The following is a 20,786-nucleotide window of genomic DNA, read 5'->3' as shown; positions in this document are numbered from 1 at the left end:
GGGCGGTGCCCCAACGTAGTTACGGCCCTGGTTAAGGGGTCCAAACTTGGACCGCTCTCCTGACCAAGCTATGGGGGCCGTATTTTGGGAGTCAGAAATACGAATCCATCGAAAAAAAGGTTTGTTTAGTCAAAAGAAAATACGCTTTTGTGTCGCTATTTAAAATATCATCTGCACAAATTAATTAGCCTATTCGAAGTCACCCTCTCGAACCTTTAAGATTGAGTCTTAGAACGGAAAGATTCAATCATTAGATCAAAAGTTATTCAGAGTGGCCCACTGTATAATTATGCTATATCAGATTCATTTCTCTAGAAATGTGCAAAATATCATTGTTTCATTTAGTAGTTTATGAATTATGATATTGAAATGATGGAGGCTGTTATTTTTGTAAATATAAAGAGATAAAACACTTCCACAAGTTAAACGTTCAACTTTGTGTTACTTACGCTGCCTCTTAATAGTAGTAATTTTTATTTTTTAAAAATTAATATAATTTTCTGCAGTATGTAATTACAATTGATATTTTTTTTCAACTTCGTGCAACATTCGCTGATATTAACCAGTAATTTTTTTTTCCAGAATGAATTTCATATAGAATAATCTTACACAATAAAATCTAAGTAGTTATGAATACAAAAAATAAAAATTCATGCAATCAAAATTTAAAAAAAAAAATCATCGATTAAAAATCATTGTCAAAAATCATCGATTAAAAATCATTGATAAAAAAATCATCATAATCATTGATCAAAAGACAAATTTTTTTTTTTATCTTTATCTGATGGTTGAATCATATAAACAGTGAGTTCGATTACATTTACTAAATAAAATTTGTAATGTAAATGAATATTTAAAATCGAAGTCAATGTTTACAAAGAAAACTACTGACCCCTAAATTAAGTTAGCTTGCGAGTAACTTAAGTATGGAAATAATCATGAGAAAAGAAAAATATTTTATTTATTCATTCTTGACATTTGCTAAATCATATACAAAATATATTTTTAGTACAGAGAGAGGATTCTACAATCAGTACCATAGGAACCCTACATTCTACAACTGAAAAGATTCCTAATTATTATAAGGATGATCTTTAAAAGATCAATTTTATTTATATAATTTCATTCAAAATAACAATAAAAAACTTTACAGAAGCCCCTTATTATATTGCACATTTGGACACATCACTCTATTTTGGTCACATGGAAAAAAGTCTACCAGAGCGTTAGAAAAACAAGAATCCCCCTCAAAAAAATAAAATCAATGATTAGCATTTCCTTTCATATAAGATAGCACTAAATCCATGCAAGCGGTCACTGAACTTTATTTTTTTTAGTGCCGTAGTGCAACAAACATGAACAGCATTTGCTAGCTATCAAATGCATTTATATTCTTCTCATCGCAATTTAAGGTGCAAGAAATTTTTTTATGCCATGACACTGGAATTTTCACTACATTTTAAGAGTATAGCAATAAATAAAAAAAAAATATTTTAAAAATAATTTTTATTCAAAAAGAGTATTTTGTTGCTTTTCTAAATACTATATAAGAAAGTAATACAAATAAATGTTTTTTTTTTTTAATCATTATTTTCATTAGCAGTAAAGTATTCATGCAACAGCCCGCTGGGAGCCAGGATGAGGAATCATTGAGATTAAGGGTCTATAATTTCAACACCAAAGACATGATTGTGGAAATGTGGTCAGCATTACACAGGGACAGGGATAGTCAGTTTTGGACTATTCATGGCTTTAACCATTATATCAAAAACTCTTCTTTGACATAGTTAAGTATCAAAACCTGCTAAATTTTGGTGTAGAAAATGATTATTAGCTATTATAAAAAATAAAGTAATTTTGAAAAAGTACTTTTTAAGGGATCAATCTTATATGTTCGTTAATCATTTTGACATTATACCCCTCATTTGCTTTTACAATTAATGTCGCAAAACCAAAATTAAGGTATAGAAAACTATAATCTTTTATAAATGTTAATCGCTTTGCATAATTAGATTAAACCTATTACACCATACTAAAATTAACATGTATTAGAAAATTTATTTTAATAATTGTACTCTAAATATTGAGAATAATTCAATTAAACACTTGGACTGATTGGGAGGAAGAATGAATTAATTTTAACAAACATTTGTATTTTTGATAAAATATAATTAGTTTACTTATCGAGAAATATAGTATAATCATGATTTATAATGTTAACGTACAGGGTGATTATTATAAAATATAACTTTGCAGATATATGATGTGAACAACCTATATCCGACATTTAAAATTTGTAAGACATGAAGACTATTTTTGCATTTTCATCTCAGTTTCTTTAAAAGGTTTCTACCAAACTATCTTGTCATTGGTCACAAAAAATGCCAATTTCTTGGGCTTAAAGGTATCATTTAAGCTCCATTTTAAGTTTTTTGCTGTATTATTGTGATTTGTTCAAAAGAAATGTTTTTTTGTTTAAAAAAACGACGACTTTTGTTTTACTTAAACTAATAAAATTAAAATCAAAATCCAGAATACTAACAATTAACAACTCATAGTTATCTGTAATGTAAACAAAATACTATATAAAATATATTAAATGTTAATGATCTTAAAGTATAAATAATTTGTTTGCTATGCTTTTTGAAAAAATAGTTAATAATGTTGGCTATATTTTTATATTATATTTTACATGCTATACTTTTATATTATATTTTATTTATACATGATATATAATAGGAATCATAATTATAGAATTAGAAGGGCAAGTATTGTACATGACTCAAACAGTTAATAAGCAGTGATTAAACTAAAAATTGTTCTCAATAGAAATTTTTTTTTTTTGTCCCAGGTTATTGACAGTTTTTTCATCCTCAAATTTCAACAGTTTGCCCTTACTTTGTACCATTTGATCTGAAGTTGGTTAGGTTTCAAGAAGCCATTGAGAATCGAACCCAGTTCTTTATAATAACAGCTTAGCGCATAGTAAAAATATATTTAAAGATAAAAGTTTTTGTTATTTCATAATGAGTTTCGTAGATATATCATGCTTTTTGTTGTCCACAACAAGAGCAATATAACAAAAAGCTACTGTTCTTACAACAGCAGGATGTAGGAAATTACAGTAAAATAAAAAATACTAATTTTGATCAACTAGTCAGCAACCAATTTACAGTGGTAGTGTAATGAAAGTCAACAAGTGATTACATCGAAATAGCACAAAAACATAATTTAACACTAGGTAACTAAACATTTGTTAAATAAATTTATGATCTTTGCCAGTTCTGTGAAGTCTAGTAGTTATGATTATGCTTCGATATCTTTAAAGAGTGCCAACTTTAAATTTTATTGTCTTTCTATAGTTGAAAGAAAATTAAAGAATAATTTAATGAGAATTGGATGAAATAAATTCAATTTGTTAGACATAAAAAAAGAAAATATAAAAATAAATATTTTTTAAATTCATGGTTGTAAAGTTGAATGATTAACTACAGAATATTACAAATTTAAGTTTAGTTATCTAGGGTTAAATCAAAACACCATTCATAATTTATACAACATTTATAAAGTAATTAAAAAAAACCTCCACAATATTCGTTGTTCACAGACAGAGATAAGATTAACTATCAATAAAAAAAGAGAGTAAAGAAGAAAATAATTAAAATTTAACTATAAAAATTGTCACAAACACTTATTCACCAGTAACATGAATTTAAATAATTTTTAATACATAAAAAGAGGAAAAATATAGTAAGTCTGAAGAAAAATCTCTTTAAATAGTTAAAAATACGTAAACTTTAATAGACATCAAAAAATCAATCAAGATTACAATTTTAAAAAATAGGAATCAGTGTATTTATTGCACAAGAAACAGTGTAGTTCTTAATTCCATTTAAACTAAAAAGAGATTTTAACTTAATTTGAATTAGCTAAAATTTGATATTCTGGTATCCTTGTTTTAAGTGAAGGAACACTACTTTGAAGTATTGGACACCAGAAAAACATGTTTAGTGAAGAGAAATGTGATATACTCATTTGTTGTTGAAAGTACCATGGAAAAAAAAATTATAGTAGTGTGTATTATGCATTTTGAATTCTTTATTACAAATAAGATATCTATATATTTTATTTAATATAGATTTTAGGTGGAAGAGCAAAAATACTACACACCCGTTGACTTTTTAAATGGAAAATTTTTATAATGGTTCAAAAATTGAGGTATACTTTGTAACTTTATAAACAGAATGACGAGCTTACTACTGATCTTAAAGATCATGCGTCTAGGTATAAAAGTGCAAGTTGGTAGTAAAATTAATGATTGGTGGTATGAAATATTCAAAGTAAATTTTAAAGAAATCAGCAATAGAGTTGAATATTTAAAACCTGTATATTAGCTACGTGCTGCCCACCACCGGCATTAAATAAAATTAAAAGACATGGATAACTAATGCTAGGATAAGCTGTTCAATTGTACTTGCATAACAAATTTTTAACAAAAACAACACTGACAACAGCAAACATGATAGTATAAATTCACGATTGTCAATAAGAAAAGGCAATGCATATATCTACGACTAATAAAATGTATAAAAATTTCCAAGGCAAAATGGTTTAGCGCAAAGAAATGTTTTGCAGATATTGCTCAGTTTAGCATTGTACATTTTTAAAGTAATACACATGAACTTATCTATGCTCTCTTAATAGTAAAGACTTTAATATAATCTTGTGTCTCAAAAAAGACGCATAAAATAACAATACAATAAGATAATATTTACATTAACAATAAATTGATATTTAAGTAAACACAAAAGTATTTGTTCTAATTCAAATAAACTATTATGTACAAATCAAATTTGCACAACGAGAAACAATACAATATTTATAAATATATGTACTGTAAAGAATTAAATAAACGATCAGAAAAAATTTAAACTAAAAAATTGAAAAAGTTCAGTCAAAAAATAATTTAACTACAATTAACTCTTAAAAGAAGTATAATGTTCAAATATTTAGATAAAATAGACTTGATTAAATATGGAGAGAGTATTTTGTAGCTTTTACATTACATAGATAATATGGAAATAGATTTATTGAACATCTTATGGTGAGTAACCAAATAAGATTAATAATAATGCAATAGCCAGGAAAAATATCTTTACAAAAAATTGTAATTTATTTATAATTAAACAGAGTCTTGAAAAATAATAATAATAATAAAAATTGCACTAAAATGTGTCAGATAAGTTCCAAAGATTTCAAGTTTTAAAACATTAAATTAAAAATCAAGTAATCTTGAAGTCAATTCATTTCAATAATAAAAATTAAAAACATCCGAAGTGATTCTAAATATAAAATTATTCTAATCAATAGAGTGTGGCAGTGTGTTTAACAAGTGATTACTAAGTTTTTATAGCACATTATAACAGGGTAAATAACCCTTTCCTTTTAAGGCACAGAATAGTACAGTTATTTCAAAAGTTAAATTAAAATAATAATAAAACATTCAATTAAAGTAACAAATAAGATCTGAAGAGTATGTGTTTTTTTTTTACTTTAACACATAGTCAGAAAGACACCATAGAATCAAAACATAACAGAAATTAATTAAAGTCACAAGGTAAACTATTTTAATTAAATATTTTATAGGCAGATTGTTTCTAGAAATAGTCTTCAATTTTTAACTAAAGCTGGAATGATGAAATAGAAAACAGACTTGAGCAATACTAAAAATACTTACGATATAACATTAAAATTTTGAACAAACTCTAAAATCTATAAAATAAAACAAATAAATTAAGTAACAAACAAAATCCAAAATTTAAACACCATGTATTTAATTAATAGCTAGTCTCAATTAAATTCCTACATAATTCGGATTGTACAGATACTACATGTATTTAGATTTTGAATAATGGAAGATCCTCTAAAGGGATTAGCAAAAGCACAACACTGCAATTATAATTACTATAAACTTGTAATTGAATAGATACAACCATTAAAATGACATAATGAAGAAGACGCAATAAGTTCACAATTTTCAATGGCACATTTCATTTTGGATGCTGTCTTCGCTTGTTAAGAAGAGAATTATTAGTCTTATCCAGATTTTTCAAGTGAACAGTATCATAATCAACTCTCATCGTTGCTAAAGATCTAGTCATTTCTTCCTATAACAATAATAAATTAAATGTTAAGACAAATTTTATAAAAATATGCCTTAAGAAAATACTAAACAAATTTGAATTTTTTTCTTCTGTTTTATAGATGAAACTGTGTGATTCTGCATAAAAACAAACTGTGATTGATTTTTAAATCAAAAAAGTCCACCACATGGGGGGGGGGGGGGGGGCNGGGGGGGGGGGGGGGAGAGTCAGAAATAAGGTTTTTTGTATATGAAGTTGAAAAGAGTTGCAAGTAAGAAATTAGATTTCAAAGATTTAAAAATTGATAAAAATGTTTACTTCAAATAATATTTCAAACCAGGATGGCCATTCAATGGATGGATTCGAATTTTTCTTTTTTTCAGGTCAAATCTTAAATTTTCTAGGTTACCATGCTTTTCTCTCACAAAGTGTAGGATAGTTTTTTAACCACCCAAAAACGTGTCAATATTCTAAGGTATTTCTTTTAAAATGTAATTTTCTAACATATAATCAGGAAAAATTAATTAGAGTAGAATTATTTTAACAACTTATCAAGATTTTTCATTTTTTTTTCATTTTTCAAAATTTGGGTACAACATTAATTTTTAAAAAATTAAGATAGATGTTGAGAAAATAATATGTTTAGCTTATGGAACATATTGTTTTTATAGAAAGAAAAATATTTTAATTTGTTACTTCAAATAGTTTTTGCCCAAAGTGTACCAAATGGAAAATATAGAGAACCCAAAAAATCTTGGATATGCATTGTTTAATATATTTTTATAAAGCAAAAGAAAATTCCATGCAATTATACATCAATATCTTTGCTTTGTCTATCTTTGCATCCATCAATACCTCATTTTTGCTTTGCTAAATCTGCTTTGAAATTTAAAAATTTGAGTATTCAGTTATGAGTTTCAGAAATATCATCTCTGCAAGCAACAATTACAAAGTTTCAACATTGTGACTGATTGCACGATTCGAATTTTGAATCGAAAATCAAATATTTACCAGCAAAATAATAAAATTTAATGTTATCAACATACAATTGGATATTAAAATAACCTTAAAAAAAAAATAATAATAATGGAGCTCAAAATAACCTTTTTTTAAAAACTAAAATATGATTTAAAAGGTTAAAATTAAATTTAAAAAAAAGTGTGGATTCAACATTTGGTCTACAAGAATTGCTGTTAGCGATCGTTAGAAGATGTGTGATCAGTTGGCTTGGTGAAGAAAAAAATAATTAAGCAATTGGATTCAAGCAAAGTATTCTCTTATTCTTTCAGAAAAAGAGTGTGAAATAAAATCGTTTGTTATGACCTAATCATTTCTGGAGAACTTTATAAACATTAAAAATACTAAAATATTTTGAATAATTTTATCAAAAGAAAAAAAACCACAAAACATTGGAACGAACTTGAATAATAAATGGATTTGACCCACAAACTAGAAGACAAAAAAGAAAATCCCCTGTTTTTATAATCTGGAACAAATATCTTAACCCCTTCTACCAACCTTATCACATTCTTTGCTTTTCCCGAATGCATAGTCTCAAAGAGGTAGTGTCCATGGAAGAGTTTCATGTGGTGTTCTTATCTAGTTAAACAGGATTATTATGGAGCATGTTATGATGCTAAAGTATTGCCAAGTTTGCGATATTTCGATCGTTTGGCGACAAATTTCCGTTTAAGAAAAAGTGGGCATAATAGATAGTAAAATAACTAAATTAAAAAATAACCCAGATTTTTCCGAATTTCCCTGACTTTTCTAGGTTTTTGTCCAAAGTAAAAAAATTCCCTGATAATTCCAGGCATTCCAGTTGAGTGGTCACCCTGCAAACTTATGAGATAACATCTTCAAATTATATACTGAACAAATAACTTATCATTTTTTCCACAGAAACAAATTAAATATCCTACTTAGCATGTTTACACAGAGTTACTCATAAACTCAAAATGGAAAAATGTCAATGTCATGCTACTTTTTAAAGTTTATGCTTTAGTAATATAGAAAATAAATCATTTTAAAACACCAAAAATCAAAGCTAAAAATGAAATAATTTGATAAGTTTTATTTTAACGTTACTTACTTGGACATCTGGCCATGCATATTCCTCCTCCTTAAGTACTCGCACAGAATGAAGAGGTGTTTGTGGTACTTCAGTGAATTGCTAAAAGAAAAGCTTAATGTTAGAAATTTGATATTGATTGAAATTTTAATACAGTTCAGAAATATAACTTTTATATATTGAATGACTGAATATTTAAAAAGTTCTAAGGGACTCGTAAGACCCTTCCTAGATTTTTCCAGTTTAGATTTAAAATAAATATTTACAAAATGTTGTAAAACTAATTTATTAGATATTTTAGAGACTTGGTCAAAAATGGAAAATTTTGACTTTTTCAATTAGACTTAAATTTTTTTTGTTCAGATAACTGAATTTCTATTTTTTATAAATTTCAATAGTTATAGATTACGAAAAAGGATGAAAAACCCTTACTATTTAAAGAACTGAAAATTTATGACATTAACTTGATCTATTTGAACTTTTTTCATATTTATCGTAACAATTAATACACCGCACATTATTTGAAATACACAGTACCAGTATGTGTACTATACACGATTTCCCTTACACTAACTTGTATTTAATTTTTAAAAGTATTGTCATATCTGTTTACACTTTCCTCTGTTGGTTTCATTGTTTCAGCTACATTTTTTAATGACACGCCTAGAGGACTAAGTTTTTCACATAACTGCTAGGTATAAATTCTGGGACTAAGATCGTTCTTCCCAGACAGTATAGGCACATCTATAACAGATAATGTCTAAATTTACATCTTTATACCATAAAGACTATTACAGCAATTCTAAAAAATTATGAATTTCTGAATAAAATTGCAAAATACATCTGCCCCCCCCTGTTCCCATGTTAGGTATACATTTACGTTACAGTGAGGCTAAAAATTAATTTATTATAAAGCCCACTATTAACAGGATGTCTCCTCTTCGGAGCAAAGTGTTTTGTTAATCTTTCTACACTTAAACAACTTTTTAATTTATTTAAAACAATATTCTGTGTACGTCCAATAGAAATTTTTTATATTATTTTGCATAAATGTCATAATACCTGGCCGGGAAACAAAAAAAAGTTTGGCCACTATAGGGAATGAGTACAAGACTATTTCCACTAGGAACCTTAACCCTGCAAAATTTTAGGACCCAGTGCATTTCTAACATTCATATAGTGGTCACCAACAAAATAATATTTTTCTTTTGTTACAATTAAAGGAAGAAAAAGTTAAAAGTATACTTTTTTTCTTAAATGTGATTTAGAAAATGTTTATTACTGTTTTTAAGGACAATCAGGTGATCACCAAAATATTTAGTGACTAGCACTTGACGATCAATAGGCAAGAGGATTTTATTTCTACCAATAAAAACTAAGTCTAGATGAAAATCAATGGTGCTTAATTTTTGACTTAACAGGTTTTCCAGAAAAATGCATCCCTTTACCCAAAAAATTTCTACACCATATTTTTGCAATAAAGAGCAGTATTTCATCAGAAATATGCAAAAAGTAAAGATAACATTGAAGAGATCAACTGCTTGACACATTTCCCAAAGCTTTTGAGACCACACGAGTCAAAAAATTAAAATGTGGATTATATTCATTTATAATTTTTTAAAGGGGATAAACTACTTACGGCAATCCACTTGTTGTTCATAACTTCTTCAATACTTAACCGCTTAGCTGGATCTGTTCTAAGTAGTCCGCGAATAAGTTCTTTGGCTGAAGGAAAGATTAGATAGATTGTTAATATTTTACAAAATACGTCCATTAGAGTATCAGTATTAATAATTATATGAAAGAAAGAAAATAAGGCACTTTTAAAATAGTCAAATATCATAGCTGTTGCAGAGGTCAGAGAGGATAAGGTTACAAAATTTAAAGATTACCACATTGTTAGTTTCTCAGTTTTAAAATGCATTTTTCATTGAAACACAGATTAGCAAGAATTATTTTGGAAATAAAAAGGAAATTTTACAAATACATCTAAGAAATAAAATATTAGGCACACTTTAATTGGGTAAAAAAAATAGCTTTGTATAAATTTATTTACAAACTATTAAAAAATATTTCACAAAAGACATGATTCACTCAGCAATGTTGCACATACCATCATTTGAAACATTTTCCCACTCTGGGTTAGGGAAATCATATTGTCCAGCTCGTATTCGCCTTTTCATTCCAGGAGATATGGCTAACCCATGATTACTATAAAATGGAGGAAATCCACAAAGTCTGCAAATATAGGAATTTAAATTTCATTTACTGTATAGCAGCATTTTTTATGCAATTAAAAATGCATATAAATCATTACTATTTGTGGAGTCAATGTACGTAAAATTATACAAAAATCTGATAGACAATATCCGATTGAGAAGAAAAAATAATTCAGAGAATGTAATAAAAATTGAGGATATATTTAATCTTGTTGTTTGACATTAGGACGATGAATAACAGGATTCTTGATAGTGTTGAACTCAAAAATTCTGTCCATTGCATTTATTGAAGAAAAAAAATTTAATGACAAATGCATTTAGGTGTGGGAGCAATCTAAAAGGACGAGTAATTATTTATTTTTTTTAAATAAAATTTAATAATTTATATTGCTTAAACATTAAATTATCCTATGCAATAAAAATAATTCCAATATAATTTTAAAAGTGATATTTTCTTAGACTATCTCAGGACTTAAACTTCTATAGATTTATTTTTTAGTACCTAGAGAAAATACAGCTTTTTTTATTCGATGGATGACAAAAGGGTCTTTTTTCGAAAGAAAATATTTTCCACCTAGCAGATTTTTTAAAATTTAAATATATCCATAGGGTGAATTGCAATGAAAATTTAGTTGTTCAACAGGAACACCTAGGCATTTATTTAGTGGTCCAAAATATTAATATGACAAACTTGAGAAAATCAAACTTTACAATTGTTAATGGTACACAAAAATTATTTACTGTCATCCCCTAAAAATAATTTGACCCTATAACTAATATTATACATCCTAAAACAAATTAGGTTCATTAGCCTATAATCGGACATTGGTAGTTATTAAAATAAAGAGTAAAAAATCAAAAATTATTACAGTAGAGAACCATTTATCCGGTATCCAGATAACCGGGAAACCAGAAAACCGGGAAAAATTTTGCTTGATTTTCCCGCCATTTTAAACTAGAACGATTTTAAACTAGAACGAAAAAAGCGGAAATTGGACTCATCCTTGAAGTTGAGTAGAGGAAAATGTAAGGAAGGGGGAAATTTTTTCCCCCTTTAACCCAGAGAAACGTCATTTCCTCCGTGACCTTGAAGGCAGGGAAGGGAGGAATGTTTTATTTTTCCCTTTAGGCCGTCAATCAAACTCAAGGGTGTGGCATGCTGATTTCTTCTTCTGCTTGATTTACGAGGGGGGTGGGGAAAATGCATTGCATGCATATCAATGAACAGAAAAAGAAAAGAGAAAAATATATTTATTTGACGTCCTCGACTAATAAAAATAAAATCTTTTTCTTTTGAATAAATTCTCATTCTTTGGAAGTGCGGTATCAATTGCAAGTTTTTTTTGGTGTGGAATTACATCTGTTGTAATTAATAATCTTGTTTTTATCAACAAAAAAAAATAAAATAAAAGGAGAATTGTTTATTAATTTAAACATAGGATTATTTTATGAAGCAGATTACAGTTTTGTTTTTCTGATTCCACTACGTTTGATTTTTTTTCTTTTCGCGNTTCTTGAGCACTCATGAAAGATTCTTAAACTCTTCATTTCTAAAAAAAATATAAGGGGATATTTCCTTATCGTTATCTGTAGGGCCAACTACAATCACCAAATCAAAGTGCCAAATAGATTTTGAACTTTAAAAAAACAAGTAGGTGCTTGCCTGGGGGTGGATACGATTCAAGTTGGTCACTTTCTGTGATTTTTCTTATTTTTAGTTTCTCTAAGGCCATTGCTCAATAGCCGCCAAAACTTGGCGATTATTCTGCAACAGATCACGATACAGAAATCTTTCCAAATATGATTAGGATATGTGCATGAGGGTTCGATAAAACATCGATTAACGACACTTTTTGGTCGATCCAGAAAACCGGGAAATTCAGATATCCGGGATAGCGATGGTCCCGAGCATCCCGGATAATTGGTTCTCTACTGTATTAGTAAATAGATTCAACATGAAGATTAAAATGCAGAGACCAAAAAAACTAAATGAAGAAAACAGAGAAAGCATAAAAACTAACAAAATATTATATTAAAAATTAATTGAAAAAATTATAAATTTTCAAATAAAGTCAATTCTAAAAGAGCAAAATGTATTATTATACTAATGAACAATTTTACTGCCAGTATATGAATGCAAAACACAGCACAACATGTAAATTTAATAACTTTTTCAACAGACACTTTATATTTAATATTCTATTCCATACATTTGAATTCCATTCCACACGTAGAGCAATAAAATTTGTACAACAAATATTTTTTAAATGCATGTAATTCGATGCAAAAAACTATTTTTTGTTACTATTTTGCAAATTGCAAAATTTCAAGACAACAAATTTGTTGCTGCCACTACGCATGATTTTAGAGACATTTGTCGCCATGTCATTCTAACGGCATGAACGCTAAATATCAATAAAAAAATTTTTTTTATTAGCATACTTCCTCCCACTGAACATATTCTGTTCAAAATTTAAAACAATATTGCAACAAGTATTTAATAAAAATTTTAGTTCCATCATAAATTTTATACTAATAATAGTAAACATATTTTGGAAACCCTGAATAGAAGTTAATTTTTGATAAAAACAATTATATCTCAACGAAAACAAATAATAATTTCATTTATGGAACATCTAATAAAATTTACTATTTGCCAGTGTAAATCTTTTTTTCAAGCCTTTACTGACTAAGTTGCCTAATTATAGCTAAAAATCTTTTTATCTAAATTTTCTTCAGAAGTCTAGTGTATATATTTTTTAATGCCTTTGCTGACTAAGTTTTCCAATTATATCTAAATATTTTTAGTCTAAATTTTCATCAGAAATCCATTACACATTCAGAAAAATACAAAAAGAAGCAATTTGAATGTAAACGTAATAAAAATACAAATAGCTTAAAAAGAGAAAACTTACAGAATGTACATAATTACTCCCAAGGACCACATGTCACATGATTTATCATATTTTTCTGGCCCAAGCACTTCAGGAGCTATAATCATTTAAAAAAATAATTAGGAATTTTGAAAAACAAAATAATTCATCATATACACTTCAAATTTAAATCATATTTTATATAGCATATAATAAAAACAAAAGGATAAAATTGATCTTTGTTCCTATGTTGTTTAAAGTTAAAAAAATATCATGCAAGAAAAAAACTTAAAAGAACGTGCATATGCAATGAAACTTCATACGCAATTGTAACTTCAAAAAAAAAAAAATATTCATATTAAAATATTTTTGCTGTTTTTTGTTTCAATGTAACTTGATGTTTTTTTAAATATATTTTCCTTACCAACATAATATGGTGTATAACAAGGTGTTTGAAGAGTATTGAAATTGGTTGTTTCTTTGGCAAATCCAAAATCTGTCAATTTCAGTATTCCAGTAGGGTCTTTTTTAGAATATAGCAAATTTTCTGGCTGAAAGTGAAATTATAAAAGTTTAATGATTATAAACAACTACCTAGTACTCGAGATATATATTTGAAATAAAATAAAATTTAGGATAATTTTTTTTTCACTAAGTAAAATATTCATGCAAAAGTTTAATTTTAATTCAACAATAACATAAAAGATAAATTACTTTCAGATCTCGGTGAGCAATATTCATTCTATGTAAGTGCTGAACTGCTAGACATATCTCTCTCATTATTTCTGCAGCTTCTACAAAAAATTAATTTAAATATCTGTAGAAAAAATTACTAATAACAATACATATAGTGGTATTTTGAATATTAAGTTAAAAGTTTAAATGCGTCATATGAAAAAACTTGCCAACCTTGGCACAAGATGAAGATAATTTTAATTGCAAACTTTGAAAAGATAATTTTAATTACACAATTTGAAATAATAATTTTAATTATGCACTTTTAAATTTTTTTAAAGAAGTCCACACAGCTAAAGAACACAGAAATTTTCACTACACAAACATACAATGAAGATTTTTAAAGTAATAGACAATTTACCAAATGTGCCCTTAAAAAATTTTAATACAGTATTTGAACTGCATAGAGATTACTTTTTTTTAAAACTTAGATATTAAACTTAAATGATAAATCTTCTTTTAATTTGTGAGCAACACCAAGTGAATTATGATATTTATTTTTAAAAAGGTTATTTATAGAATATATGCTTTTTTTGTAAGTTTGGATTTCATGAAAGACAACTTAACTACTTAATGACTGAAATATTATTTTTTCACTTTGTTTAAGAAATTTACATCATTTTGAATTGATATCGATTGAAAAGAGAGATCAAATAAAAGCTTAAGTGAATTAGCTTTCATTAGTTTTTCTCCCTCGGTGGAGCCTACAAGCCTCTTGAGGGTACATCCCCAGGAGGTGAATAGGGAACGCCTCCTCCACTGGCTTTTCTTTGGGTGGTAAAAGGGAAAAATACTTTCTGTGGACAAACAGGCAGAAGTTTAACCTTTCTAGGCAATGGCAACCTTTTTCTCATGACTCGCCTGGGTCAGAAGTCCGGGATCAAGACGAAAAAATTTGCCAAACTGTAAAAACTGCCTCAACACAAGTTTTCATAGTCACATGGCTGCAACATAGCATATTAGCGATTGTTCCGAAGAGGACCTCTATGCGGAGAATTGCTGTGCATCTAGTAGAATGTCCATGGACATGACAACCAACCAATGGTTTACCTGCTTGGTCGAAAGAATATGTGAAAAGCACTTTAAATACAGCAGTCTCTATTACATTTCAGAAGTCTTCACAACACTGTTGTACAATTTTAATTTCCATTAAATAAGAAGAATGTACATTTTACTTGTTTCAATAATTTAACAAAATAAAAGTCAGCATGCTTACTGAATTAGTTACTCAAAAATTAAGAAAGAGTATGCTGTGCATAGACTGAAGATCATGAACCTGAGCCCCTCAAATTACTTACATGTAATTAACTAAATAGCAAAGAAGCACATATTTTTTCAATTACCTCTCTCAGTGAATGCTCCCTCTGCACGCTCTTGGATTCTTTGAAACAGTTCTCCCCCTTCCATACTGAAAATAATAGTCATTATATAAATATTTCAAACAGACTGTTAAAAAGAGTACCCCCATTCAGAAATAAACTCTCCACAGTGATTAACGATTTTTTCAAATTGAAAAAAAAAAAAAAAATTATATCACAAACAGCCATAATATGAAGCAAATTATGATTTAAATCATATTGTAAAGTAAAAAAAAAAGAAAAGAGAGAGAAGTCTCTTTTTAAATTAACATCAATACAGCATTTTCAATGAACAATAATTATAAGTATTTGTTTATACCAGATGTAAATAGAAGTAAGCCACCAAAACCTGGAGAAAAAAAAAAAATTAAAAATCATTTTTTAAATGAACAAGCATTATACCCTCTTACGGTTAGTTTTTTCATACAGCTGAATTTAGATAACTTCATTTTTGGAATGGAAGAAAGAAACACAGCGAAAAAACTTTCTACAAGGTTATAACCCAGGGCATGAATACCAGTCAGTCTAAAATTTTTACTAATCATTATTTAACTTTCATGATAAATATTACGAAAAATTTTTAAAATGCTAACAGGTGTTGTACGAATATTTTTACAACTGAAATCATAAAAGCATGAAATAACTTAGAAATCTAACAATTTTTATAGTGATAATGATATTAAATAAAAATAAAGCTGTCTTAAGGTTTCACTGTTACAAGAAGCAATGGTTTCAGAAGTGAAAAGAGGTTGATCAAAATAAAAGGAATATGTTGCTGCTTGTTAACTAAACACTTCCTCACATCATTTTACTGAGTCACGATAATGTAAGTGTAAATAGTTTAATTAAAAACTCAACATTTAATAAAAGAATTGAACTTACTCACCAGTCTTAATTATTTGATCGCAAATGGCAGATTGGTGCGAGGAAATTTTGCAGCTTGAATGTGATATCAGAAAGAAACTTTGTCCTAAGATATATCCATTCAAGACACCAATTAAACTAACCATTTAACTTGAAAACAAAAATTTTAATGTCTTTGTCTCATTAGATTATTGAAGATAATCCAACATAACTTAATATTATGTTCCTGTTGGATTTCCATGCTTAAGCAATGTTTCTACAAACCAGGAGTGCAGGCCACAAAACTATAATACAGTGTTGGGGACCAGCATTAACATAATTCAGTAATTGTAAAAATACAGTGATTATTTAGACTCTGTTACATCAATGAGTTACAGATGCATAATTTATCTTTTGCTCTGGTTCAGGTAATAAAAATAATGCAAATAATTATTAGATTACAAAGCAAATTATGGTGAATTTATAGGAATACAAAAAGGGTAAATTAAATAAATTTAGTTTCGCTGTAAAAGTTAACTATTATTTAGAAAATAAAATTTGTTAATAATACTAAACTAAATTAAACTCAGTGACACGATAGCCCACAGAGGGCCAAGGCCTACTGAGCCTATCTCAGTTTTCTTGACTTGGGCTCTGGGGTGCAAGAGCAGATGTTCCGGTTAGGTGGTCAGCTGAACGAGGAATTAGTTCCCAAGCATGCTTGGTACTCATTTATCGACCCACGGAAGGCATGAGTCAACCTTGCCCGGCCCGAGGATTGAATCCAGGACCTGTGGCACAAGAGCACAAAGCACTACCACTCAGCCAACGGGCATGTTGTTAATAATACAGTATTAGATAAATGTGATGATTGTTGATCAAATTAAATATATTTTCTGTTTATCTTATCAACTTATAGAATTTTTTCTCTTTTTTTAAAGTTTAATTTTATAAATTCTTTAGTAATTAAATTATATTTCATTGCAATGCATAAACCAAACTTTTATAAAGAAAAAGTCACACTTTGAACCAGATCAGTAAGTTAGTGTTACAGGACATGGCTAAAAAAAAAAAAATTTCTTAATGCTATCAGACTGCTCAAGAGCCATGTTAAAAGGCTATGTGGGCCACTTTTGGTTCGTGGACAATAGGCTGTGAACCCCTGTTAAAGACACAATTTTTTTAAAATATAAAATATTGTTATGCGTCTAATGTTAACATGACTGTAATTTAAAGTAAAATACATCCAAAATGGCACACTTTTTAAGATCAGTAGTAAGATGGATTGAAATCAGTATTGAATTGCATAAATTAAAAAAGTATTAACCATAACATATATTAATTTCTTGTTTTTTTATTTATATATATCAATTCATATTAATGTAGTTTAACAAGATTTAAATGAGTCAATCACGACCAGCTTAATTATGTATTAATATACGTTTAAAAAGAATATTTAATTTTTAACTCAATTAATTAACTCAATTATAACTATAATTAACTCAAATATTTAATTTTTAAAGTTGCATTATAACAAATAAAAAACATCATTATAAAGAAGAATTTAAATATATAACTTGAATTACAGTGGAAAGTCTCAAATACGGAATTGTTGGGACTTCGGCAATTTTGAATAATTGATTTTTCCAGATAATAGATCTTTAAGGTAAACAAATCTTAGGCTGGATGCAGAGTTATTTAAGCACAATGATGATGAAGCAATAAAATGACCTACTTGCAGTTTCAACAATCAATATTTTGAAGAAAAACAGATATGTGCCGAAGCACAGAGTTTTTTAAGAAACTTTACAACATCTTGAAAAGTAAACAAGCTAGCACACCGTTACTTGATGTCGCAACATCTGAGGTATTTATACTTAATACAGTTGCTTCACGAACAGATTTATTTCAACTGCATATGATTAAAATGAAGAAACAGATAGAAGTTTAGTCGTATACTTCCTTCTCTTTAATTAATACTTAATGAGTTATACAAAGGTTTTTTACTCTTCTATAAAGATGACATAACCTTGAACTTTAATAATTTTACATTATGGTGAGTTAAGAAAATGCATAATACAAGGGAAGATCTGACTGATTAGTCAAACTACTTCCAACAATTGGCTCCCTCAGGCAGATCTGCCTAAAATTAAATTACTAGAAGAATTACTTAAATTACTAAAGAAAATTAAATTACTTTGCATAGATTTGACCACAGAATTTATGAAGTGATTCTTTAGCAAATGGTTTAGTAAAAATATCTGATTTACTTAATTTAGTGTTTATGTATTTAATATCTATTACATTATTCAAAACTAAATTTATTAAAAAACGAAACTTAAAATCTATATGCTTTGTCTTATGGTTCTACACTGAAGAAGTTGAAAAATTTATAGCTGCTTGATTATCACAAAGCAATTCAATTTTAGGTGATACATAACTTAAAAGTTTTGCCTTCATTTAATATATTATTAATCGAAATTAGTTCTTTTGCTGCTTCAGCTTGCGCAGCTTGAATTGTTGTGTATTATTGAATTGTATATAATACATCAATAAAAAAATGAAAGAAAATAAGGCAAAATTTGTGTACGTTTTTTCTTCTAAACAAAGAGTTCTAATCATAATGTTTCAGAATATATAAAACAAAATATTTACATTTTGGAATATCATAGCAATTTTAATCTTTTATGCAATTAAATTTCATATTCAATGATAATTTTACAGAGTTGTTTTATTTAAACGTTATAACTAATTCACGTAATTTAAAATTTTTTTAGGTCTTTATTATTGCTCAAAAAATTGTCAATATGTTACAATTTCAGCTTAAAAAAACCAGTGTCACATTAAAAATCCATCAATTATAACAAATTTAAACAATTTTAAAATCTGTACTTCTAAAATTAAAAAAAAAAAAATGTCAATCATTAACAACATTGTAAGCCTAATTAAACAAAAGTGTGACAAATTAAATCAGGCAAAAGAAAAAAAATTATCACAGTTCCTTAAGGAGACCATATAACCAAAAGGTATTTATTTGTAGAATGTTAATTCCAAAGGGTGATAACTCTCTGCTCAAACTAAGTTACATAAATTAAATAAGACTGGACAATTACTTAAATAATAAAGACATATGAACACTTTAGTACTTTGTAACAACATAAAATTGGTCAAATTAACAAATAAATCACAAGAGCTTCCAATAGTAATTTTTTAAATATAAAACGTGCTCACCATTCCATGATAACTAATAGGCATTTATAACCACCATACATATTTTCATATACGTCAATTATGTTCACAATGTGCCTGCAATTACTGGCACGCCAATGCAACTCTACCTCTCTTCTTGCTTTTGAAGAATCCCTCAGTACCTAAAGTTCATAAACAATATTTAAAAATAACTAAGTTTTTAAAATAAAAAAAAGATATAAATAGTTAATAATTTTTTTAAATTACATATTCTATGACGTACAAAATAATGATAATCTTAAAAATATACTTTTAAGCACAGTTCACTTTTTGTTAATATGTTTCAAATTTCCTTTAAGTTAACTACCAGCCCTTAATCTAAATATTTATTCTGTTTGTACCATACAAACGTTGTTATTTTATTAAATACCTATAATACCCCAATATAATTATACCGGAATTAATGTTACTCTTTAGTGATTCTTTTGATTAATCTTGGAATTAAAAACATGTAGGTTATAATTTTTTAATACTTTATTTTAAATTAGTATAAATGTTTAGCATATAGCAAAACTAAATACAGAAGTGATACAATAAAAAAATGTATTTTTAGAAGATAATAAAAAAATCAAATGTTGAACAATTTAGTATTTTTCCAGAATAATGGACTGCAATGTATGTTTACAGTATTTTTTAAAGGAATAATAGCCCGATAAGAATGATGTTTTTCATTGTAAAAAAATGTAAGTATTTTTTTTAACTAAACAGCAAATTAAACTACGTTTATTGAAATAATTTCTTTATTTAAAGTCAGTTTCAGGAAAAAGAAATATTAATAAAGCTCATATATATGACATAAGTCTCTATTGCAAGATAATTTAAAGTAATGCTATAGTAGCTTAAGGTATTTACTTTTAGAGCATATTTCATTCCTGTTTTACGATTGAAGCATTCAACAACTTTGCCATTTATTCCAAGTCCAAGCACTGTATCTGTTATAGAATAGTCTTGTAAGACAGACACTGATTTGGGACATAATGTAGAGCGAGCAGTTCCTAATTTATCAAATGAGCTCATCGTACTAGGTAAACTTTTAGAAGTTGAAGGCAACAACGATTTTAAAAACGACACAAATCCGTAAAATAAAATAAAAATTGAAAACACATTATAGTCAGTGGCATGAAAAGGGTTTAAATTAGTTTGACTAGATTGTGATGATACAACAAATGTAGACCACAGATTATAGAGATTATTATAATTTTTTTGATTATTTACACCCACAACTTTATTTTCTTCCATATATTCCTTAAAGCCCTTTAATCGTATTCGATCGTTGCCATTATTGCGTAACTAAT

General features: G+C 27.5%; 1 protein-coding gene across 1 annotated transcript; it reads right to left on the bottom strand.

Annotated features, from left to right (window-relative positions):
• Positions 1-1,593: 1,593 nt before the first annotated feature.
• Positions 1,594-20,771, bottom strand: LOC107448225 (MAP kinase-activated protein kinase 2). The gene is made up of 10 exons (XM_016063350.3): positions 20,344-20,771; positions 19,474-19,613; positions 15,385-15,449; positions 14,021-14,100; positions 13,731-13,857; positions 13,349-13,424; positions 10,328-10,452; positions 9,854-9,939; positions 8,236-8,316; positions 1,594-6,167 (listed from the first exon to the last, which is right to left on the bottom strand). Exons 1-10 carry the CDS (start codon positions 20,728-20,730, stop codon positions 6,051-6,053), a joined length of 1,284 nt encoding a protein of 427 aa, XP_015918836.1. The 5' UTR covers positions 20,731-20,771; the 3' UTR covers positions 1,594-6,050.
• Between the last annotated feature and the right edge of the window lie 15 nt (positions 20,772-20,786).

This window comes from Parasteatoda tepidariorum, chromosome 4 (genome assembly GCF_043381705.1).
Source record: "Parasteatoda tepidariorum isolate YZ-2023 chromosome 4, CAS_Ptep_4.0, whole genome shotgun sequence".
NCBI lineage: Eukaryota > Metazoa > Arthropoda > Arachnida > Araneae > Theridiidae > Parasteatoda > Parasteatoda tepidariorum.
Note: the sequence above shows the minus strand (reverse complement) of the source record. Positions and strands in the feature narration are given on the sequence as shown.